The sequence below is a fragment of the Eumetopias jubatus genome, unplaced genomic scaffold (genome assembly GCF_037043125.1).
Source record: "Eumetopias jubatus isolate StellerSeaLion01/CBP00866 unplaced genomic scaffold, mEumJub1_p1.0 scaffold_10, whole genome shotgun sequence".
Classification (NCBI taxonomy): Eukaryota; Metazoa; Chordata; class Mammalia; order Carnivora; family Otariidae; genus Eumetopias; species Eumetopias jubatus.
Window position 1 is genome coordinate 80882166 of NW_028274816.1, and position 25230 is coordinate 80907395.

The 25230-nt window shown below is 53.5% G+C and overlaps 1 protein-coding gene across 10 annotated transcripts in view; it reads left to right on the plus strand.

Moving 5' to 3' along the window:
* Nucleotides 1-25230, plus strand: part of QTGAL (queuosine-tRNA galactosyltransferase) — a 96515-nt gene that overhangs the window by 29626 nt on the left and 41659 nt on the right. For 7 of the 10 annotated variants that reach the window (XM_028112401.2, XM_088028078.1, XM_088028079.1 and 4 more), the window contains 2 exons: nucleotides 6341-6406; nucleotides 19531-19626. In XM_028112401.2, the coding sequence (XP_027968202.2) occupies nucleotides 6341-6406; nucleotides 19531-19626 (162 nt within the window). Of the gene's footprint in view, nucleotides 1-6340; nucleotides 6407-19530; nucleotides 19627-23715; nucleotides 23959-25230 lie in introns of those variants that run through there. The other 3 variants (XM_028112407.2, XM_028112408.2, XM_028112405.2) reach the window with 2 other exon arrangements.

Consider the following 25230-nt stretch of genomic DNA (forward strand, 5'->3'; position numbering starts at 1 on the left):
GGCTCCGTACAGTGCTGTGAGTGCGAGGGCACCTTTGAGATGTTAACTGCTGGAGGGTTTCGTAGGTGCCTTTTATCAAGATGGGGAAGTTCCTTTCTATTCCTATTGAGAATTTTTATCCTGAATGACCATTAGATTTTGTGAAATCCTTTTTCTGCATTTATTGAGATTGTCATATAGCAATTGTTCTTTTTTCTGTCCTTTTCACGTATGACATTAATTGGCTTTCAGATGGTGAAGCACCCTTCACTCCTGGGGAAATCCCACTAGACCATGGAACAGTCCTTTGTGTATGTTGCTGGTTGGCTTGCCAGTATTTGGTCAAACAGCCCTTTTGTCTATGTTCATGCCCAGTATTGCTCTGTAGCTTTCTGATGGCCTCCTTATCTAGCGTTGGTACCGGCTAATGTCAGCCACTTAGAGGGAAGTGGGATGTATCCCTACCGCCGCTATTTCTGGAGACTTTGTGAAGGCAACGTACCATTTCTTCTTCTTTTCTTTTTTAAGATTTTATTTCTAAATAATCTCTACACCCAACGTGGGTCTCAAACTCACAACCCTGAGATCAAGAGTCACATGTGCCACTGACTAAGCCAGACAGGCGCCCCCTTTTCTTCTTTAAATGTCTGGTAGAATTCACTCTTCATGCTGTCTGAACTTGGACTTCCTTGTGGGGAGAGATTTTTAATTCCTAATTCAGTGTGTGTGTGTGTGTGTGTGTGTATATATTACTTTTTATAGATCTATTTGGATTTTGTATTTCTCCTTTAGTGAATTTCAGACACCCACGTCTTTCTCGGAGTCGTGCGTTTCATCTGAAGCGTCTTCCTGGCCTGTGGTTGGTCCGAGCTCTCCCGCGGTTCTCTTCTCTTCTGTGAGGCCGGCCCTGCTGTCTTCCTCTTCGTCCCGGAATCTACTTCCTTGTGTCTTTTCTCTTTCTCTGTCCAGCTCAGGAGTCAACAGAGGACAGCTCATGGGCCAAAACCGCTGGCAGCCTGTTTTTTATGGTCTCTAAGCTAAAAATGGTCTTTTTTTTTTTTAAAGTGTTGTAAAAACAAAACAAACAAACAAACAAAAGAAGAATATTGGCAGGAACCACATATGGCTGCAAAGACTAAAATATCTAGTATCTGGGCCTTTATAGAAAAAGTTTGCTGGTCTCTAGCATAGCTAAAGGGTTGTTAAATTTCTTGTTGTTTTCAAAGAACCAACCATTGTCTCAGCTGATTTTCTCTAGTGTTTTCCTTTTCTCTATTTCTATATCTGCTCAAATCTTTACTATTTTCTTCTGTTTACTTTTCGTTTAGTTTGCTCTTTTTCGTTGCTGTTTCCTAAAAAACCTGTCTTTGTTGGCACAGGCGTGGCCTTAGCTGTGTCGCTGTGTCACGTTTTCCCCTCCATTCAGCTCAGAAAACATCATGGTTTCTTCTTCTGCTCGCTGTCTGTCTGGAAGTGCCTTGTTCATCTCCACGTGTTGGGGGTAGATTTCCACAGTGTCCTCCTGTTTTTGATTTCTGACTTAATTTTGTTGTGGTCAGAGAACATACGTTCTGGGATCTCAGTACTTTGAACACTGTGGCCCCTGCCATGGGCTGAACGCTGGTCGATGGCGTGGCCCCCCTTCTCTGCGGGCGCCCGTGCCGCGGTCCTGTCCGGTATGCATGGTAAGCGTCGAGTCCCAGCTCTTACCCATTTCTCTCTTCGGGTCTGTGCATTTCTGCTTCTTCCTCCGGTGTAGTGGTGTGCAGCTGTACTCACAGCCGTCCCCTTTCTGATGGGTTGGACTTCCGTCCACATGCCGCCCCCCTCTCTGTCTCCCGTGAGGGTCTTCCATCCTCCCATGTTCCGTCGTTCTGTCTTTGAGCCTGAAGTCTGTCTCTTGCAAATGGCATATGGGTGGATCTTGTTTTGTTTCTGTGTTTGTTTTTTAAAATGCAGTCTGACAGTCTTTACTTCTGGTTAAAGAATGAGTTTAATCACATTTGTTGTTCTTTACTTGACAGTGTGCATGCCTGCCATTCCCTGTTTATTTTCCATCTCACGCATTCATTCATTCCTCCATTCTTCCCCTGCTGCCTCAGCCTTTTTTACTGAATAGATATTTTCTGTGGTCTTACTTATGATTATTCATTTTTAACTCTTTTGAATTATTTTCTTAATGGTTGCTTTCTGGGAGTCTTACTAGTGTGTTGTTTCGTATGTTTTACTCACGTGCCTAGTTACCCTTGTGCCCCGGCTGCTGTGTCCGAACACTCCCTGTGCAGTTTGAGGCCTCAGACAAGAGTCCACTTCCTCCGAGGTTCTCCCTGCTTTTTCCGGGTGCCTGGGAGGGCCGCCATCCTGGGACCACCAGGGCAGTGCACCTCAGACCCCTCTCACCCTGGGAAGGTCAGGGCTTCGGCCTGAGCCGCACCCGCCCCCCTCCCCAGTTGTGAGCAGCCTGGTCTCTGACTTCCCTCCTCTCAGAACCAGGATCAGCGAGGCCTTCAGGCCAAAAGTGGCTTGTGTTTTCTGGGTTCGTACCTTCACGTGGATCTGAGCCCAGTGCCTGCCAGTGCTTCTCCTAACTCTCCGTTACTGTTGCAGACTTTTAAAATATTTGATACATCTCTTAGCTGAACAGAGCAGGAGTTTAGTGTGTCACTTCTGCCAGGTGGAATTTGGAGGCACCTGAACTCGGGTCACGACCTGGCATGCTGAAGCTATGTAGCAAACCGTGAGCAGGAAACTTTTCCGTAACTCGGAGTTTGAGCAGAGACACACGGGAAGCTACCATATGTAAGTCCCTTGACCCTGTGCTTTGGAAGCAGGCTTTCAACCTGGAGTGTGGGTCCTGAGTGTGGAGACCTGACCACGTAACTTTTTCCTGTCTTCCAGTCTACGTGTCTGAAAGCCAAGCATAAGGACACTTGACAAAAAAAGAAACAAAATCGACTTTTCATTCTGCCATAGAGGGAGATCTTCTTGTGGCTGAGGGTAACTTTCATCTGCAGGCAGCCCATCCCATACTCTGCATGTCCCAGGCTTCTGTCTGCCTCTAGCTTTTGCCTGATGGTGGTGGTCCCCAAGAGCCCACAGCCATGCTCTTCCTAGACCATTCTCATTCAGAATTCTCACTCAGAAATAGAAATAGAGAAAAGGGAAACACTAGAGAAACTCAGAAGCTACTTAACTTGAAGCTCCAGGTTTCTTTTAACTACAAAATTCTTTGACTAGATGAGTTTTTTCCTACCCATTATTTTTGTGGTCAGAAAGGAAACAGCATTTCATTCCGAATTAATGTTATTTTTATAAAACGTCAAAATCCTTTGCTCTAGGCTCCCAAGATCATTGTTTCTGAACTGGGTATCACTGTGGAATTCCAGCCGGTCTGGGGCTCTTGCATGCTCTCAGGCAAACAAGTATGGAGGCTTCTGAGCCCTCCCTCCTGGGCTCCGTGGGGTCAGGACTATATGTCCAGCCCTTGGGCTCCTCTCCTTTGCATTTCAAATACCAGCTGACTTTTGTTAAAACCAGCTGCTGATGTTTGGCACCAGCTGTGAGCCCTGTGGACCTGGACCAGAGCTGCCCCCTTTCCAGGACGAGCGCTAGCATGAAAGGTGGTGCGGATCACGACCCCCGACAGACACACATTTGGGCTTCTTATTAAAATACCGCGTGGTTTTCATGTGTAATAAAGACCTTTTCATCTTCCCATCTTTTTGGCCAGTTTTTCTTCTCTCATGATGGTCTCGGAGAACAAGGGGTTTCTCTGTGACCCACGGGCCACTGTGCACTCAGATAGTGTGTACCTGTCGTGCTGTTTGGGTTTTGGCTTCAGTGTTTGCTCGTTGCGTTCCTCCTTGAATTTCTCAGCTACTGTCAGTGAGCGTGTCAGCCGCCTCCAGGACACTCTGTGGACCCCAGGGGTTGACATTAGACGCCCGGGAGTGATTCTACTTCAGGAGGTGGTGGAAACTTACACTGGAATGTTCTTGAGAGCTGGGAATTTCTGGGCAGCTTTGCTGTTAGCATAGGTTGGTTTCTCAGTTAGTCCCATATTCAAATTTTAACCCTGGTATGTAATTGCTGTGAGATCTTGGGGGTAAGACGTAGCCTTTTCAAGCCTTGTTTCCTTTGGCTACAAAACAGGGATAATTTTAGCTCCTCGTGATAAATATCCAAAAAAAGAGTATATGCGAGTGTTTTGTAAATGGTGGAGTAATTGAAAACCCTGTTCAGTCTGAAGTGGACATTTCATTTGCCCTGCAAGTATTTCTGAGGGCCAACCAAATACAGGACTGGGCTGGCCCATGTTCTAGAAAGGCACACAAGGTGCCCCTTCCCCGTGCTGTGGGGCCCGTGCGCCGCTGGTGAGTTGTGGGAATGGGAGGTCAGAAGACGGGTGTAGATCTCTGGGTGCTCACCAGGGTTCACAGGTAACCGTGCTTCCCTCTGTGGTGGTGCGCTGTGCCTTGAACCCCAGGCCACATTCTGCAGCCCTGCATAGGGTCCAGGGGCGGTCATGCCATGGGGCAGAGACCAGCTCTAACCCTAACCTGTGACCTTTTTGAAATACCCATATGGTTGTGTGCTGGCTTTTACCCGTTCCCACGTGTAACCCGATAACAGGCGTCAAAGACTGGTTTAGGAGATGGTCAGAAATTTGTAAAATTCTCCCACCAGACACGGGAGCCATTTTTCAGGACTTTGATCAGCAGACCTTCCCTTTAAGGGAGATTGCCACTTTGTCCCCTGCCCTGCTGTCTTGCTGACCTGGGGTGTGACCTCTTGTGCCCCCTCAACTTCGCCTGCCCCTCTGTTCTGCTGCAGCTCCCCAGTTCTCCTGTGTCCCTTTCAAGGTTCCCAGCCTGGTCGACCCCGCACGCTGCCGTAAGTGTGCCCCTGGCTGCAGCCAGGGAGGGATTCAGGGATTGGAAAAGCCTCGAGTTTGCTCAGGGTTTCCTTTCCGCTCCTGTTCTGACAGTCTTTCACCCCAGGTTCCTCCGACTCCATCCTCCTGCCTGCTCAGCTCGGGGCTCTGCTGCGTCTGGTGCGGGACCTGCCCTCCACCCCTGCCCTTCGGCACCTCCTGTGTCCTTCCTCCTCCTCCTGCCCCCCCACACCTTCTTCCTCCTCCCCCCTCCCTCCCCCATTTTCCTTCCCCTCATCTTCCTCCCCCTTCCCTGCCTCAGCCACAGGCCCCCCAACTCCATTTGTCACAGATGATTTGATAAGCACAATGCTCATGAGGCCATTTTGCAGGAATATGAGTAGAAGTACAGGCCTTTTAGTTTATTGCTCAGTTTAAAGATAGTATCTTCCCAGTGACAGTACTTTTAGTTCTTACGTTGGGTACATTTGCACCCTGAAACAAAACACTGAAATGCTTTTTTATTGTAAAATAGAATATACCTATAGAAAAATGCACAAAACATTCATGTGCTTTGAGGATTGATTAGGAAGCAAATATATACGTGAGCAGCTCCTGGTCAGGAAGTTGCCACGTGACCAGGACCCCAGAGGGACGCTTGCTCCTCCATCCCCTTGCAGAGTGACCATTATTCCAACTTCAGAAATATAATTTTCTTGCTTTTCTCTAGAATTTGCATTATGTCTACATTTCTTAAATAATATGGTTAATTTTGCTTGATTTTGAGTTTTAAGTAAATGGTACAGTATTATGTATCTTCTCTTGTCTTGCATCTTTCACCCAGCACGTGTCTGTGAGTTATTTGTGTTGGTGTAGCTGTGCCTTAGTTTCACTGGTGACTGGCACTGACTGTAGTGACTTAGACGATTTATCCATTCTGGCATCCCAGACATCGGCTGGTTCTGTTTGAATGCTGCTGCCATGAGCATTTCTGTATGTCTTCTGATGCACACGTGCAGGACTCTTTTCCCCAGTGGGTAAAATTGCTGCGTCTTAGGGGTGTGTATCCTCAGACTGCTGGATGATGCCCAGAGTGTGTGCCCTTGTGGAGGTTGCCAGTATCTCTCCACTGACTCATGGGGTTCCTGGGCCTGTATGTACCATCTCTGTTGCCTGTTCCCATCTCTTGCCCATTTCACTGTTAGGTGTTGTGTCTTTTTCTTTTCTTTTCTTTTTTTTAAGATTTTATTTATTTGACAGAGAGAGACACAGCGAGAGAGGGAACACAAGCAGGGGGAGTGGGAGAGGAAGAAGCAGGCTTCCCGTGGGGCAGGGAGCCCGATGTGGGGCTCGATCCCAGGACCCCGGGGTCATGATCTGAGCCAAAGGCAGACACTTAATGACTGAGCCACCCAGGTGCCCATGTCTTTTTCTTTCTTGTTTGTGGGAGTTACTTTATGTGAATTTAAACTGTGTTCTTTGCTTCAGGATGACGTGATGATGCCTCAGAGGGTGAGGCTACAACTGGAAGCTGCTGCCCAGCACCCGACAAGTGTGAGTCCTACATCTGTCCCCGGCATGTGTGTGTCCTGCATCTGTCCCCAGCGCATGAGTCCTGTGTCTGTCCCTGGCACACACGAGTCCTGCATCTGTCCCCAGCATGTGTGTGTCCTGCATCTGTCCTCAGCATGTGTGTGTCCTGCGTCTGTCCTGGCACACCTGAGTCCTGCGTCTGTCCTGACATGCGTGAGTCCTACGTCTGTCCCCGGTGTGTCCTGCATCTGTTCCTAGCGCGCGCGAGTCCTGCGTCTGTCCCTGGCGCGCGCGAGTCCTGCGTCTGTCCCCGGTGTATCCTGCGTCTGTCCCTGGCGCGCGCGAGTCCTGCGTCTGTCCCCGGTGTATCCTGCGTCTGTCCCTGGCGCGCGCGAGTCCTGCGTCTGTCCCCGGTGTATCCTGCGTCTGTCCCTGGTGCGCGCGAGTCCTGCGTCTGTCCCTGGTGTATCCTGCATCTGTCCCCAGTGCACACAAGTCCTACGTCTGTCCCCGGTGTATCCTGCGTCTGTCCCCGGCGTGCGCGAGTCCTGCGTCTGTCCCCGGCGTGCACGAGTCCTGCGTCTGTCCCCGGTGTATCCTGCGTCTGTCCCTGGCGTGCGCGAGTCCTGCGTCTGTCCCCGGTGTATCCTGCGTCTGTCCCTGGCGTGCGCGAGTCCTGCGTCTGTCCCCGGTGTATCCTGCGTCTGTCCCTGGCGCGCGCGAGTCCTGCATCTGTCTCTGGTGTATCCTGCATCTGTCCCCAGTGCACACGAGTCCTACGTCTGTCCCCGGTGTATCCTGCGTCTGTCCCCGGCGTGCGCGAGTCCTGCGTCTGTCCCCGGTGTATCCTGCGTCTGTCCCCGGCGCGCGCGAGTCCTGCGTCTGTCCCCGGTGTATCCTGCGTCTGTCCCCGGCGCGCGCGAGTCCTGCGTCTGTCCCCGGTGTATCCTGCGTCTGTCCCCGGTGTATCCTGCGTCTGTCCCGGCGTGCACGAGTCCTGCATCTGTCCCTGGCGTGCGCGAGTCCTGCGTCTGTCCCCGGTGTATCCTGCGTCTGTCCCCGGCGTGCGCGAGTCCTGCGTCTGTCCCTGGCATGCGCGAGTCCTGCGTCTGTCCCCGGTGTATCCTGCGTCTGTCCCCGGCGTGCGCGAGTCCTGCGTCTGTCCCTGGTGTGCGCGAGTCCTGCGTCTGTCCCTGAGTTGTCATACCCTTCGAGGAAGCACCATTGCTGCTGTTTGTGTTAAGGCTCTTCCGTAGGGTAAGACTGCCCCATCAGAGCGTGATCAGTGACTGCTGTGTCTCTGGACACTCCCACTGCTCCTGAGAAGGAAAACGTGCCTCTTATTTGGGGCAGCATGCTTTGCTTCCAATGGGCACGGAGGTCTTCTTGGTTTAGTTTTATTTTCATCAGCATTTCAGAGGCTATGTGCCCGGGACATGGAAACCGGGCTGAGCACTCTCATGTGTCAGCAGATTAAAGGGTTATCTTATTACCTGGAAAACCTCAGACTGCAGCTCTCAATTTCGGAAGGGCTCCCCGGTTGGTCCATCTCCCTGGGCACTCATCTCCCAACAAGGAGGCCCACATGGACCCGGAGGGCGTTGTGGGCCCAGGGTCACTCACCCCTGGTGGCTGACCCCCAGAGCCCGGGTCTGACCCCAGCTCCCACTGCTCAGACGTCTGCCTGAAGTTTTAGTGAAAATGTCTGAATTACTGTGATGATCGCTGATTTTAGAAAGTGTGAAACAGAAAGGTCTGCAGGACTACATTCAAACCATAGTGCCAGCTATCCCAGTGGACGGCCCCCCTCTCCCCTGGCTCCAGGCTCTGCTTGCTCCTGCCGTGTGCCCTGTCCACACCCGCATGAAGCTTCTCCAGTGTCTCGTGCACACCAGCTCCCGGGGATCTGAATCTGGGCATCAGGTGGGGCCTGAGCTCAGCATTTCTCACACGCTCTGGGTGCTGGAGGGCTCGGGCCATCTCCAGGCCATTCCCAGACCGTCCCCGGGCCGTGCCCCAGGCCATCCCCAGACCGTCCCCAGACTGCCCTGAGGCCATCCCCAGACCATCCCTGGGTCATCCCCAGACTGTCCCCCGGGCCATCCCCAGACCGTCCCCCAGGCCATCCCCAGACTGTCCCCCGGGTCATCCCCAGACCGTCCCCCGGGCCATCCCCAGACCATCCCCGGTCTGTCCCCCAGACCATCCCCAGACTGTGCCCAGACCTTCCCCCAGGCCATCCCCAGGCTGTCCCCGGGCTGTGGCCCAGGCCATCCCCATACCGTGCCCGGACCATCCCCCGGGCCATCCCCCCAGGCTGTCCCCAGCCTGTCCCTAGACCATCCCTGGCTGTCCCCCAGGCCATCCTCAGGCCGTCCCCAGACCATCCCTGGACCATCCCCCGGGCTGTCCCCAAACTGTCCCCAGACCTTCCCCCAGACCATCCCCGGACCATCCCTGGACCATTCCTGGGACAGGCGGGGCTCAGCAGGCCATCCTCGGGAAACCTCCATGGTGTGAGCTGCTCAAGGAGGGGAGGCTCAGAAGTGTACAACACGACAGAATTTCCAAGGATCTTGAATGACTTGTTCACACAGAGGAATTCATTCTCTTCCAATGGCCCTTTGTTTTGGAGCTTTGGATTTAGTGCACTGACTTTCTGCCTCTTTCTTCAGCTGCCCAGCCCCACACACAACGCTGTGACTCGGGGTCTTCGGCTGCTGGTCAGCCCTGTAAATGTGTGCTCATGCTCCCCCACAAGGGCTCTCGTCCTCAGGGTTGGGAGGCGTGTTAGTGTTAAGTTAGATGCTGAAGGTTCTGAGTCCCTGAATTGCAACTACACTTATGTTGCTTAAAGTTACACATTTTTAATGTAAGCATGCCCTTGAAATATGCCTGTAAGAAGATAAAAAACGGTCCCTCAGCTGCATCTTGAGAAGCTACTACACTGCTCTTTGGGCTGGAAGCTTCCAGAAGGCGGGACGTGTGGGAGGTTCAGAAGTGCCCAGTCGCACTCCGTTGAGAAGTGGCCTCTCGGCTGAGGTGGTGTCATAAGGGCCAGTGTGTGTCCTGGGTTCCTGACGGCAGGGGTCTGATGTCACCAGCTGCTATAACCCTCAGGCGAGTGGGAAGCCAGCACCCACAGCTTCATCGTGAGCACTCTCTGCTAGAATGGGACCGGCCGCATCATCCAGAAGTCAGCTGGTCATGGGCCTGAGTCAAGGCTGCAAAACCTTTCCCGGCAGCACACAGCTGAGTGTTTGAGGAACTGCAGACACAGACTCCCAAGTGGGCACAAAACTGACCGTGACAGACAGAAGGCAGCATGCGGCCAGTGCTGCCAAGGTCTGAGCCGGAGCCCAGAGCATGAAGGAGGTGGGAGACAGTGCGGCGTCTGAGGGTGTGAATCCTGGGGGACGCGAGGGGCGCCTTCATGAGAGCTATGGGGCCTGCACGCAGCTCTGTGTCGTTCACCAGATCCTGACAGGAGATGGGAGCGGCAAAGTTTAAGAACCACAGATATGTGCAAATACGTGTATCCCTAGCCCTCGGCCCCCGCAGAGTCCAGGAGATGCCTGTTAGATGTCCATAGTCATAGACTCTGGAATCTCTGGCACTTTCTGGTTGGAAATGAAAAGATATCAGAAGATGCTGTGACACCCAGTGCTGGCAGGTCAGCAGCGGGGAGGTCATCCAGCCCTGGGCCCTGGCCCCTCAGCAGGCCCCCCGGTGCCCTGCAGGGATCCCCACCCTGCCTCCAGGGGGGCTGACGGGAGTTCTCAGCCACATGGCAGGAGAGATCAGATGCACAAACAGTGTCGTTGGTCCCGTTTCCCTGTTGGGAAAAAGAATGGAAAGAAGTGTGTCTGGATGGGCTTCTGTTCACAGTTTCTGTCTGTAAGGAAGATGGAGAGACTGGGGTTTCCAGAGGCTTCCTTCACTGGCTCTGGCAGCTGTGATGGCAAGATCTCAGACAAGCACCCCAGTTTTTCCCAAGATGAGGCCGCACTCCCCACAAGGACTGCCTGTACCAGCTTTCCTTGTGTGGCCCCCTTGGCATGGAGCATGTGACCCTGTGAAGCTACAGCCAGTGCTCGTACCCTGTGAGCGGACAGCGCAGCCTCAGACGCTGTACCTTTCAGGCAGAGTGATGCTCATACAGCGGGCATTTAAAATAGGCTCTGCATTGAAACTTCTGAAGAGTTTGTCACCAATGCTGACAGTTTATAGAGAGTGAGAGATGTTCAGATATGTTGTTTTCCATACTGGAAAAAAACCCCACAATTCTTTAATGGAATTGTTTGGGGTGGTTCTTTGTGCATAGGTGCAAATGGACCACCAAGTCTAGGGATGCATAAGGAATTTGGAGAAAATGCAGACTGTGTCATTTTGTCTTAATCTGAATTGAAACAACGTTGGTTTGCAGTTTTATAAATTTTATAAATTTCTAGGTTAGAGTTCTTCTTGCTAACCTTATAATTAAATTCACTTGATGTTCTGTTCCCACGCTCAGGAGAAGCTGCCTGCTCGTGCTGCATTTTTGTCCCAGCCACGCAGAGAGACTGAGTGACCCGTGCGGTTGCTCCTGCATTAAGCATAGACTAGGGATGTCACAAGTCTTGTTCACCCAGAGCAAAATCAGCAGGGTTGTTGCTGCGGGGCTGGGTTGTTTCCTTTTTCTTTTTTTTTTAAATCATGACCTACAAAAATCTTAATTTGCAGTTGCTGGTTGGTTATGTCCATTATGTTGTAGGTTGTTTGGAAAGAATGAAATGAATGCTAAATGTATGCTTGTCGTTGGTTATAATTTTTTAAGGCCATTTACAAGGAAACCATATAATTATGAAGGAAAGGCCCTTGGTGACACTTCATAAACCGGGTCATTGCCTATTTACTGCAGAACTTTTGGGGTGTCTGATGTTGGGTGCCATGAGGCAGCTCCCAGCATAACATTCATCCAGCCACTGACTGGACATTGCTGAGTGGAGGTCAGCTCTGGGACAGGCGTTAGGGTGAGTCAGGGACCAACTGTCTCTGGCCTGGGCCTTCCCTGTGGGAGTCTCCTGTGCAGAGGGGGGAGAGCTGTGAGTGCATGGTTTCAGGAAGGCAGGAAGAAGGTGGGGGTGCCCCATAGGAGAAGCGGGAGCACCTTGCAGAGGTGTGTGCATCCTACAGCTTTTCCAGCATGGTTGATGGCCCCTCCACTGTGGCCTCGGACATCGGGCTGATGGTGGGACTTCCTACATTCCTGATGCCACCGAGGGAGTCCCCAGGGGGCTCAGGAGGGTTCGGCAGTGACCTGGCCTTGCTCTGTGTCAGCAACAAGCTCATGAACATCCTGCCTGGTGGGCGCCGAGTTGTGGGGAGCTGGGCGGGGCTGGCAGGCACCTCCTCTTCTGAGGGTGCCAAGAGGGCTGTCGCCTCTCTGTCCTTCTAACGCGTGAACCCTGTGCTCAGTGCACCCTCACCCCACCTTAGAAGAGGAGCTGCTGCTGGCTCCATTCCCACAGGAGCCCACGGTAATGGTTCACTGAGCGACACACCATCTCAGCGGGCTGACTCAGCCTGTGTCCTGGGAGCGGTATGGGCACCTGAAGAGCAAGCACGGTCACTTCGAAGGGGACAGGGAGGAGTTTACCCCGACACGTGGGTTGAGAGATGGTGGACCCACTGTTGGCATCTGTGTGGCTCATTCAAAGCACGTGGTGGGTGGCATCCTTGCTTCTCGGTTGGCTCCCCAGGAGCAAGTGGCCCTGGGTGCCCAGTGTTGGCTGAGAGCAGGGTTTGCTCAAGCTGGCCTCACGGTCCACCCTCGGCCTCACAGTGCAGGGACTGTCTGGGAACCCCTGGTCTGTAGGGCCTGGGTGGCGCTATAAGTGGCTATGAGGGCCTCAGCATCTGCAGCTGGCCCTGGATGATGTCCATGGGGAAGGGTGTGTTGCCGGCCAGGGACGGGCCTTCAGACTGATCTGGTGTTTAGGGCTTCAGCAGAAGGTGACGGGAGGCCACAAGAACCCACTGACAGCCAAGCGGGAAGCCCGGGAGGTGAGGGAGCAGAGACGGGTGAGGGGTGGAGGCCGCTCACCTCCCACAGTTGGGGGCTTCACCGGCCACACAAAGACCACACACAATCACAGAGCATGCGTTCCTGCACACGTGCTGCACATTTGTGTGACCGTCACACGTACGTCTTGTGAGTGTGGCCTCTGCACACCCCGGCCGCAGCTGGTAGTTCAGTGTTCCTGAGGAATCAGCACATGTGCATCTGTGGCTCCACGGGCCCCCAGCCAGGGCCCTGCGTGTGTGTGGACCTCACGGGTTTTAAGTGAGTTCGACTTGCCCTGTTTCCTAGTTGTGAGTGTTGGCAGGTAATTAGAAGTTGATCTACAAGTAAATTTGGTATTTTTGTTAACAGTCCAGAGGTCTTTTATTTTTTCACACCTGTCATGCCGTGAGTTCACAGGGTTAGGGTTAGAATTCGGGAGTATAAAAGAAGGAAAACAGCTAACCGAACTGAAACTATTAAAACATTGTTTCCATTCCCGAAAGTAGCCACTTCAAGGACTGGATCCATAAAATAAATGGAAGTTCTTAGTGAAATGTGGCTTTGTGATAGCACCGGGCTAGCTCCCTTGTTTCCATCTGGGCCACGGTTCTGGGGCCTCATGGGAGCTCCCGGAGCCTGAGGATGCTGCTCCCGCCGCCGTGCTCCCACATCTTCGCGCTAAGGGTTCCCCTTCAGTCTGAGGCTAGTGAGGACTGGGAATGTCACTTCTCAAGGGGCTCTAGTGTGCACTGCTAGAGCGGGTGCTGACCCGGCACCGCCCTCCCCACGGCCCCCCGGGCCGGTGGACCCCCCCCGTGAGGTCCACGGCGGCGGGTGCCCTCTCCTGTCACTTTCTGCGCCCTGTTCTACTGACCCTGACCCTTCTGCATTTTATGTAAGTATCCGTCTCCCGCTTCCGCTTCCTGCCACCTTTCAGGTTTCTCGTGCGGTTCCATGTGATCTCTCCTGTGGTTTGCTAGCTCTCCCTGTTTTACTACCTTCTCTGGCTGGCCCGGGGTGTGACAGCAGACCCCCGGGCACGCTGCGTCTGCTCGTGCCGTCAGCCGCAGCGTGTTGTCATCTTCCGCAAAGTCTGCCCCTCAGAGAGAGGCTGCGCCGTGACGTCTGCCTTCACACAGCTCTCCCCCTTGGCTGCCACTCACCTCTGTCTGATGGGGGCAGTGGTGTTGCCTCCTGAGCCTGACGGGTTTCTTCTGCCTAACTACCTGCAGCCTGGCCGCGGCCTCCTGTGACCCAGGTGGCTCCAGCATCTGGGTATCGGGCGCGGAAGGCACCTCCAGGGGCTTTGCCTCAGTTTGTCCTTACCTCTTCCTCACCACCCAGCTGCACAGCCATGGGCTTGAAAAGATGATTTCTAGAGATCCGTTATTTCAGTGGTTTTCCTTGTGATGCTCAGTTTTCAGAATGGTCAGGCGTCTCACCTGTTGGTAGTGTCCTTATGGTCGTGCCACCACACCCAGACCCGGGTGGGCCCCGTGCGGACTGCAGGGAAGCCATGTGGTGCCGGGCGCAGGGGCCGGTGTGGCAGGGAATGGCAGCACAGCCTGTGAGCCGGCGCTCTGTCCCTTTGAGCAGGCGCAAGCCTTCTGTTCTCACACTTCCTCAAAGTTTCCACCCTTTTTCCCATTTGCTCAGTTGCCAGGTTGAGGGGCCTGACCCACATGGGCGCTAAGACCCCCAGCAGGTTCTGCGTTTCCTCCTCTCTAGGTATGGCACCTGCAGGGGTGGGTGTGACGGATGTCCAGGGATTTAAAACAAGCACAGGTCATCACAGGTTCTTTGGGGCTACCGTTACCCCTGCGGAGGGCAGGACCGCGGACAGGACAGGCAGAGGGTGGTCCCTCCCAGTGGCATTGCGGCCGGGGCTGCGGTGCTCGGGGCCAGTGGCAGTCTCCGGCCCCGTGTGGGGACACTGCAGTTTGTCAGTGACTGAAAGTCTGGTTAAATTGGACTAGACCCGCTCTCGTGTGTTTTTGTTGTCACTGACAGGAGTGATTATGAGCTTGTTGCTCTCAGATTCACCCTCCCGTGCACAGAGGCCAGAATCAGGGTGGGGCACATGCCCACCGCGCTCCCCAGCAGTGCACCCAGCCACCCACAGGATTAGTGCTTCAGGCCTTGCAGGGGGAGGTCACGTGGGAAGAGCCGAGAGTAAGCCCAGGCATCCCTGGCTTTACCTCTGAAGGTTGGGAGACACCAGCCTTTGGACCAGATTTCTCCCCAGGGTGGCACCGGGAGGGCTGAACTGGATGAGCTATGGGGAGGCCCTGTGGGCTACTGAAGGCGTGGCCACTAAGTGTGGGCTCTGCTGGGGGATGCCCGGCTCACCTCCGCTGCTTTCATTTCCAGGCTCCTCCCTGTAGGCTGGCACACACATGCATACAGTCCTGCGTTCCTGCACCAGTGCACGCAGGTCACACACACACCCCCCAGGTGCAGCTGGCCTGCAGGATGGAAGCTCTTGTTTCTCCCACGTCTCACCCTCCGACTAGAGTCTGCCTTGATGACTGGTGTTTGCGTGGTGCTTTACGGTTTGTACATGGCCCTGTTTCTTCCTCAGTTCTCCTGGTGGCCTTGGGAATACAACGGTGACTCTGCCTCCTGACTGTGTTCTGTGAACTTCATACTGTGATCAGGCTTTTCCGGGACGTTTAGTCAGTGAGAAAGGAATGTGGTGGTAAAAACTGATCAGCTAGCAAATTACTTTTTTATTAATCGGAAGTAGAAAACATTATGTCTTACATGTGATGAATAAGAGGAAAATTGATGTCGCCATTAAATATTTTGTGACTACAGGCAGCCACCCCCAGGCCGGGCCTGCCTTCTGTCTCCCCTGATGTGTGTCTGTCCACCGTGCCATGTGCCTAACAGAGGCCACGTGCTTCCACACAGAAGAGGACCTTTCCGCCTCTCGCGTGTATGCCCTGAGCTGTCTTGCCGAGGTCTGGGCAGGCAGTGCCAGAGAAGCAAGGATGGGCCGAGCCAGGAGGTGGAGCACAGGCAGGGCAGCCTGGTGACTCCATGGCGTCTCTGGGGGCCTCATCAGGGGGCAGGGGGCCTCACAGAGGCAGCTGTGTGACCCGGGAAAGGTCCTCACCTGGGGCCCTCTCTGGGACGGGGGTGGGTGGCACGAATCCCCCCCACCCCAGGTCCACTTCGGTGTGTTCCCAAACGCGTGAGACCAGGAACATGACCCCCTCTAATGGGGTGGCTGCATAGCTTGTCATCCACATGGGGGCCTTCGGCGGGTCCGAGACAGCGGTCCTGGGCCCAGTAGTGCTGCATACGCTCCTGGACACTGGTGGTCTGGGGCTGAAGCGGGACATCAGGGTCTGTCACCACAGGGCCACACAGCTGTGATGCAGTTCCTGTGGCTGTCAGTCACTACAGCTGGGGACAAAGCATCCAGACCCAGGGGTGTGAAAGCCAGCCGTTTATCACATGCACAGATCCCACGGGTCAGGACTGTAGAAAGGGCTCCATTCTTGCTAGGCCTCCGCTGGGCGGGGGGCTGGGGCGCCTGGGGGCTTCATGACTTCCTTACCGCCTGGCAGCCACTTCCAAAAACAAGGTCCCAAGAGAATGGGCTGGCGGCCATGTCCCCTTTATGACCTTGTCTCGGGACCCCCGGATTCAGGGGGAGGGGTTGCAGAGCCCAGCACTCAGTGGGATGCAGGTCAGACCAGCTGTAGGCAAAGCGGGCAGGTGACTACTGTGAGGGTCACCCCACCTCCCAGACCTCCCTCTGCCTCCAGGAACCTTCTTTTCTACTTTCTTTTTTTTAATTTTTTAAAAATATTTTATTTATTTATTTGGGAGAGAGAGAATGAGAGCACGAGAGGGAAGAGGGTCAGAGGGAGAAGCAGACCCCCCGCTGAGCAGGGAGCCCGATATGGGACTCGATCCGGGGACTCCAGGATCATGACCTGAGCCGAAGGCAGTCGCTTAACCAACTGAGCCCCCCAGGCGCCCTCTTTTCTACTTTCTGACCTTTTTTTCCAGCCAAACTGCCAGGTCTCAGAGGCTCCCATATAGATTCAGAGTTTCCAGACTGTAGGGACCGCCCTCCGGGATCTCGAGCTTTCTGCTAACTGTTGGCGGCACGCTGTCTCAGAGGAACCAGCTAACACCTGTCGAGAGCCTTGCTCTAGGGGCTTCTCCCTGGTATTTGGAAGGAGTCTGTGCGTCCTGCTAGCAGCACACACCCTTCGCTTCATTCATCCTGTGCTTACTAAGCACCGACTGCATCCAGGGTGCCAGGCCCGTGTCAGCAGCCTCTGCCCCAGAGCGAATGTAGGGTGAAACATTGAGTGTGCGTCCTGTGCCGTCACCAGAGAGGACGGGGTGTGTGGTCTGCACCGGGCACCTGTGTGCTCCATGGAGGCACCTCTTCAAGAGGAAAAGGTGCCTCGCGGTTTCTGCCCTGTGGGCCAGGCCACTTTTCTTTTCAAAAAGTGTTGAGGCACACACAGATACCCTCTTCTTCATCTGAGACCAGTGCCCCTCACAATCAGCAGTCGAAGGCACAAAGCAGTGGCTGCCCCAGAAGTTCCCGTGTCACGCCATCTCCTACCTGCCCTGTTTCTCCTTGTGAGACCCCCCCCCCCCACGCCATGTGACTCTAGCTTTCATCAGAAGCCAGCACGCCTGGGCAGGAGGGATGGGGGCTGGGGGGGGCAGCCTCCCTGGGTACTCACCACGAGAGCAGCATGAACAGCTCAGATCTGGGCCTGGGGGGGCAGGGGCGCCCTGGGTGGGGGTCCTGAGTGGAGGCAGGCGGGCTGCCCAGGTGGAGGTGGGGTGTGCCCTGGGCGGGGGTCCCAGCACTCACTGTGGGAGCCGCATGAGCCCCCCCTCGATGGGACAGGCAGGGCAGCAGGCATCTGTTGCCCCCAGTGGCAGCTCAGGGCGTGGCAGGCGGGGGGGGCATGGCAGGGGTGCAGTTCAGCCCCTTGGTCGGCCTGTGAGTGCGCCTCCCAGCTCTTGGTCGTTTTCCTGTTTTCTCTCAGAATCTTTTCTGTCCAGTGAATGCCAGTTTGACAAGACCAGAAAGGGGCAGCAGACACCCCAAGCAGTGTGTCCCAGGCCGGCAGGTGCAGGGAGGCCTTACCCTTGGCAGGGCGCTAACCCAGCGGCTGCTCATCCACAGGCTCCCAGGGGGGAGCCAGCAGTGTGTCACATGGTCAGGTGTGCCTTTATCCCAGTCAGAAAACGGGACATTTCACCAGGGAGGAGAGATGGGGGCGGATAAGCCCATGGAAAGAGGGTCAGCACTGCGAGCCATCAGGGAACCCAAGTTAGACCCGTGATGTGGCATCAGCACAGGCCTGAAAACATGGCCATGTCAGATGCTGGTGAGGGTGCAGAAAAACCAGGTCACTCACTCGGCCGGTGGTAGTGTGAGTGGGTGTAGCCACTCTAGAAAACAGGTGGGCAGCTCCTAGAAAAGTAAACGTGAAACCACCGTACAACCCAGGGGCCGCACTCCTGGACAATTGCCCCGGAGAGATGGGGACACATTCACACAAAAACCTGTGCATGAATGTTCACTGTAGAGCGCTAGGAGGTGTGCTATACGGTCTGTGCAGGGCAGTATTTTTCAGCCCAACAAGGAAAACGTGTTGTTACGCACAACAGCCTGGACAAGTCTCGGGCAATTGGAGAATGGAGAAGCGGCCATTCGCAGAGGGCTACAGCCTGTCTGTTGACACAGCGTTCTCGAAAAGACAGATGGGCGGTTGCCGGTCAAGGAGGGCTGGGTGTGGCCACAAAGGCACCATGAAGGTTCCTTAGCTGGGGGTGACTTGCATTGGTTTTTCAAGATGTTATCATTGGAGGAACGGTGTAAAAGATAAACAGGATCTGTGTGTTATTTCTACTGTTTTCTCAAAAAAAAAAGTTTAATTAAAAGAACCCAACAACAAAAAAATTAAAGCAAGCAGAATCTTAGCTCTTCATTAATATTCCTGCATTAATACAGATTAATCACTATGCATAAGTGCTATAGAGAGAAGATTTAAGAAATTCAAGGATCATGGTGGAACTTTTGATAATTTATTTTTATGTGTTTATTTACTTAATTATTTTAGAAGGAGAGAGGGCATGAGTGGGAGGGGCAGATGGAGAGGGAGAGAGACCACACGTCCTGCTTCAGCACCCCTGGCCCCCCAGCAGCCCTGGCCGCACCTCCAGCACAGCTCAAAATCTAGGGACAGCACCTGCACTTTGGTTTAAGTGTCTGTGTGCAGGATGTTTGGGATGTCTGAGACTGCTCAGCGGTGAAGGGTCCCGTCCTACAGAGTCTGAGTGAGGTGTGGAAAGAGGCTGGTCCCCGCTGCATGTATCTGGGCCTGTCGCTGCAGAAGGAGCTGCTCGCAGGGGGGCACACCCAGCAGCACAGGGCCTGCTCCCAACCCCACCCCAGGTGAGGCTCACAGAGTTCCTGTAAGGGCCCGGGAGTGGCCAGCAGCCGACCCTGCCCTGCGCTCTGTCTACCTCAGAGTGGTCAGTGGTCAGTAAGATCTATGTCACCGAATCAGTCTCCTTATTAAGAAATTATCGGGGCACCTGGGTGGTGCTTGGTAAGCCTCCAACTCTTGGTTTTGGCTCAGGTCGTGATCTCAGAGTCATGAGATCAAGCCCCACGTTGGGCTCTGCACTCAGCAGGGAGCCTGCTTGAGATTCTCCCTCTCCCTCTGCCCCTTGTGTCGACTTGAGCTACAGTCCAGGAAGAGCACCACCAGGGTAGCTGGGTGTCTGACCTTGTGAACAGATCATTGTAATTTGAATGCGTTAAGGGGGAAGCATTATCTGTGACAACTCTAACCCAGAGTGATTTCACGGGTGCTGCTGGGGTCAGGACCGTCCAGCATGGGGTCCACCCAGAATCCTGCACTGTGTGGGTACCCTCCCTCTTCCCCTTTCCTCCTGGAAGTTTCCCCCAGCCCGATCGGATGCAGGTCTCTGTTAGTTCCCTGCTGGATGTGCCAGCTTATGCCAGGTGAGATGTGGACCGGTGTGTGCGCGTGTGAGCTCACAGGGACTTTCTTTTGTTAAGTTCTGTTTTGTTGTTTCACAGATTATAGGTTGCCAAGTAAGGAGAGAGCCCCCCAACTCCACTGAGCGATACACACGGTGGATCAACCAGCTAGCATCGGACCAGCTTCTTACTCAGGTACCCCTGCCCCAGTCTGGGAGCCCACCCAGGATGTCCTGAGAGCTGTTAGTCCCTGTGTTTGCCCGCCTCCTGGGTCTGGCCTGGGAAGGAGCCAGAAGCAGCAGGCAGGTGCAGAAGGCCTGGCTGGAGGCTGGGGTGGGAAAGAGGTGTCCAGGAAAGGCCCAAGTTTCTGGCAGGACTGGGGGCCATCCCCAAGGCAGGCTGCCTTGGAAGCAGGCGGTGTGAGGGAGGGAGCTGAGATGTGCCTTCTGGGTGGGACTGGCCCAGAAACCACCCGTGAGGCTGGTGTGACCTGGAGAGGAAGCGGGACTAGGTGCTCTGGTCCCGGCTTTAGGTTTGCCAGGAGCTGGAGTCCCTGGAGTTAGCTTCTGTAATTGAACCTGCTTCCCTGGCTTTTAAACTCGACACACACAAACACACACACACTCTATTCACATACACACAGACAAACTCTATTCCCTCACACACACACACACAAACACACAAACTCTGTTCCCACACACACGTACACAAGCTGTATTCCCTCACACATAAACACACACACACACACACACACACACACACACAGAAAGTGCTTGTGCATTTGCATTTACTTGTCACATTTTGAGAAGATGAAGATTCCGTGAATGGCCTTTTATAGATACCAGTGGTTAAAGGCACAGAGAAGCTGATTTGTTTTCCAACTCCTCCTAAAGCTGAATAGGCAGGAGAATAGCCAGCATGTGGGCCCTGCGTAGCCTGCACACTCCCCTCATGGGACGTGGAGCCTTGAGGTGGGAGCACATGGACGTTTGCGGGGTCAGGGGCAGGTGGTGCTGCTCCTTCCTGCCCCTGCCGGGCAGTGGCCAGCAGAATCGCACCAGGTCCCTGCTGCCTCTAGTGGCTTCCCAGCTAGAGCAGAGAATGCCTGGGTCTGGTTGTGAGCATCATTACACGTGCGGAGAAGCACACAGTCTGTGGGCCTTGCTTCTCCGGGCCCTTCCCTCCGTAGAGGGCCTGTGCAGTTCACGATTCTGGGATGTGCTGCCTTTTTACAGACACTTTGTCAGGACACGCACTTGTGTTTGCTTTTTACGTTTTTCTTAACCAAGATCACAGCTGATTCAGTGAAGAGCTAGTAAGAGCTTTCATATTCCTAACTGGGGAATTAAAATTTCATAATCAGTGTGAAAGCTTCTGGCCTCCAGTTGGCCCAGAGGTCCGCCTGATTTGGGGCACCCAGAGGCTCCTTGGACAGGGCCAGGCTCAGCCCAGCACCAGCGAGGGTTTGGAAACACTCAGCTCTGTGAATATGGGAGCACTGGCAGCTGTGTGGAGTCGGACTTCTGCCTGTGTGTTTGGTTCTCTGGTAGAATGTGAGTCATGCAGGGACTATGTAACCAAACACTGAGGGTGTAATTTAAATGCAGTGGGCACTTTTAGAGCCAGAAATTCGAGTTCTGAGTCGAGAGCTAACAAGACTTAACTATTAAGCATCATAGAAATAATTAAGGCAGGGTCCTCTTAAATAGTGTTTTTCTTTATCAAGTTAGGAGAAATTAAAGTCTGAAGTTTTTCAAAATAAACTGAAAGAAGCTGGTGTTATTTAATCCACGTATCAGCTGCCACAGGGGCAGAAACCATCACCGCCGTGTTAATAAGGTGAACAGACCACCAACTGAGGTCTATGTTCATCCTATAAGCTGATCTCATTTGTGAAGTGGGGAGCAGCATGATTTGATATTTGGTGCCCACTTTATGCCTTTAGTGAGGCACTGTTCCCTAGGGACCTGCATCTCATGAATCAGGGAGACCAAAGAGGGGGCAAGGCCGGTCCCTCCCTGCCCGCCGCCCCAGGGTTCTGGCAGTGAGGGCTGGAGGGGAGCAGAGGCAGCTGGCCCCTCAGGTTGAGGGCTCAGGCTACACTGCTGATCAGCAGCAGGCCTGGTGAGGAGTGCTGGTGTCATAATCCCGCCAAGGCCCCCTCCTGGTCCACACTGCAGTGGGTGCCCAGGGCCAGTCACACCTGAGAGGCCAGTGGCCTCCATCAACTGCATTACCTCAGTTTTGTTCATAGAATTCAGGGGTTTAAGCACGAAATCCAGACTCATTCTTTGACTCACTCATTTGAAGATATTTGGCAACACAAAGTAAGGGTCACCTTTGGCCAATTTAGAAGACTGTGTGCATGTGAGCAGCATCGGCAGCAAGACTGTTAGAACTTACCTGCTTGTGTAAAAAGACCAAGTTTCACACTCATCTACCTCAGCGTGTCTTTCCCTTGAAAATTTGTCCTTCAGAGCAATGATTTTATCCAATTCTAGCCAGCACTCATGACGCTTAAAAACTTACATAAAGTGAAACAGACTAGTCTGTACTGTTTCTTCATCTTCTCATTTAAAGGGAGCATCGTAAAGCATGTCTGTAGTACAGATCCACATAAACTGACAATTTTCAGCATGGTAGAGAAGTGGTTCCTTAGCACATTTCTCTAAAACATACTATGGAGAGAGGAAACTTTTTATTAATGTCTGTTTCTCTATTAAACCCAGAAGCCACAGATCTTGGATTTAACATCAAAGTTTATTCTTGTTGCTATGTGGGTGTTAAAATGTCAAAATACTGGAACATTTGTTATCTGTCTAAAGATAGTCTTCCAACAAATTAGAAATAAGGATAATAAACCACAGGAATCTGGAAATGAGTCATACAAACTCTGCTCTTCTTCTCTGAGAAGAATTCGTATCACTTCCTGGTAAGATACCACTAATGAGGTCTGAATTTCATTAAATGCTTCTTTCTTCTTTTAACTCCAAGGCTTTTCCTTTCTGAATAAAAACTGAGCTCATTTTAAGTCTATAATCCATACTTTTTGTCTTTTTGAGAACCAAAAGCATCTAAAAGGATCTGTCTGTAAGCGTATGTTCCTCCTGTGCCTTTCTCGAGGGCAGACTCTGCTCAGGACCAAGCGGCCAGAGCCCATGGGCTTTGTTTCTGGGTGTATGTTCCCATAGGCACTGAAAGGCACTACACAGAATTTATTTTTGCAAAGTGCACTTTCCGTTGGTGGCAAAACAAGGGGAGAGACAAAAGCAAACCCCCAGGTCCCCAGAACAGCATCATGGGCCCGCAAGCCTCGCCTGGGAACCCCTTCTTTTTGACAAAGTTCTAAGAAACTGGATTATGTGATTTTTCAGTTGGTGATATATCAGAACCAGGAGACAAAATCGAAAGGGAATCAGAGTGACAGCCAGGAGCTTCTGGGACTTACTGCAGCAGCGCCTCCCCCCACCCCGTGCGCCACCCCCACCCCCTTACCTAAGTGCACCTCCCCCGTGCGCGTGCCCCCTTACCTGTATGCTCACCTCCCCCGTGTGCGCGCCCCCTTACCTAAGTGCACCTCCCCTGTGCGCGCTGCCCCCTTACCTGTATGCTCACCTCCCCCGTGTGCGCGCCCCCTTACGTAAGTGCACCTGCCCCGTGCGCGTGCCCCTCCTGTGGTCGTTCCTCACCGGTCCTGGTGAATTTGCTGGCGCACCCGGCGCCATCCGGCGAGGAGTCCGCGGAGGGGAGCTGGGAAGCCCGGCTCGGCGGAGGGGAGGGGGCCTGGGTCGGGCCGAGGACTCCGCGTGGAGCGCCAGGTGCTCACTTGTGGCTCTGGCATCTCGGGGAGGAAGGGCTCGTCCTGCGCCCGGGTCCGGCTCGGCGGTCCCGTGTTCCACCTCATGGTGCGCGCAACCCGCGCGCCCTCTGCCGGGGCCTGTGCCGGAGCTTCAGTGATCCGCAGTTCACCTACCCCGCGGGTTAATGTAGAAAATAGTAATGGGAGTGTTCCGCCTCTTGGATCTATTGCATTTGCTTCCAAGAATTCTAAGGTGTTGGGGGCTACATCTGCCATTTTCTGTACTTCATTTAATCGTAGACCCTACGACTGGGGGAGAGATGAAGGGGAGATACTAGCCTGTTCCAGGAATAAGTCATCTAAGACTTGAAGCCAAAGCTGCACTCCTTACCAGTCAGACTAGGGACTGGCAAACTGTGGCTCAGGGGCTGCCCCTTTTTGTAAGTAAAGTTTTATTGGCACACGGCCTTGCCTATTTGTTTATGGATGGCCGAGGCTGATTTTGCACAGGGGGGTGGAGTTGAGTGCCTGTGACACAGAGGCTGTGGCCAGGAAGCCTGAAATATTAGTATCTGGCCCTTTAGAAAAAAAGCTTCCTACCCTGAGTTACGCAGCAGTGTGGTTGATTTGCCAGCTCCTGGCTGTAACGTCAGGGGCATTTGTCCGCGTTCTGCGTGCCAGCGAGCGGCCTGTGTCACCAAGGAACCACCCAGACCCTGAGCTCTCGGGTAGGTAGACAGCATCAGCACCACTTCCCACAAGGGGAGCTAGAGGCCTTGCAGCCGGCGGGGAGCTGTGCATGAAAGCGGTGTCGGGCTTGCTTTCACCACCTTGGCATCCGGCCCTTACACTTGTCTTCAAACAGTAATAATTTCTTAGAACGTTTTAGATGTGTGCCCTTCTTGTGAGGCATGCTCTCTCTTTCACAAGAAACAGGCCCAGTGGCTTGCATGGCTGGTTTATTCTGTTTTCCTCCTCTTGCCTGGAGCAGTGGCTCCGTCCCGCAGAATGCCAGTCAGCAGGTGAGGTCAGGGGTGTGCATGTGCGGCCTGTTCCCAGGGCCCTGCACCTTGGGAGCCACGGAGCGGGGACACGGCAGTGGCCACTGCCCAACATGGCTGGCCTCCTGCCGTCTTCGCTGCTTGGGTGCTGGCCTTTGTAACCCCCGGGAGTCTGCTGCAGTAGTCTGTGACTTGTGTTCAAGTTGTATGGCGGGGTGGGTGGAAATATTTCCTAAAAAAAACTCTTCCTCGAAATTTTAAGATTTCATTACCTCCTCCCACCCCTCATTTGGCCTTTAAAGAAAAACAAGTTTACTTGGCAAACCTGTTTCTCTTTGTGTGCTTGACATTAAGCTATTTTAATGATGTGGCTGGCCGAGTCTTCCTGGGGTCAGCAGATAAGTGTGGTCACCGGCCATCCTGTTCTCTGGCACCTGACCCCATGGTAACTGCAGCTAAGGCAAGAGCACGTTAGTCATTCCAGAACTGTAAAAAGGATAATCCCGATGGAAGAGGAAAAACCATAGCAGGTGTCTGTTGTGAGCCGTTTGAATGACTTAAGGAGATAGCCTGCAGTAGCCAGCTTCTGCTTCCCTCCAGGGGTAGACGGATCCACCCTGGCAAACGGTCTTCCCTCCAGAAGAAACAGAAACGTGCCTGTTAGAAGCCCCGTCCGCGGGTCTGTGGTGTTCGTTCTTGTCCTGGGCCTTCTCCTTGTTAAGAAGCTTGTTGCATATCAGCTGTGTGTGTGGAATGGCCCTTTGCTATTTGTGGAGGGAAAGAATGAACGTGAACCGTTTCACGAGGAGTTGGGTGTCCAGTCTGGAGAGTTAGGCAGACAGGGGCCTTGAAATAAATGGGGAGACTCTCCTCATAGCTCGTTTGCTATTGCGTGGTCAGACCGCTCAGATCGGGTGGAAAGCTGGCATCCTGTGTTCCCAAGTGTATCTGAGCATTCACTGAGCATGGAAGCCAAGAAAAAGTGCAGTGTCTCAGGTG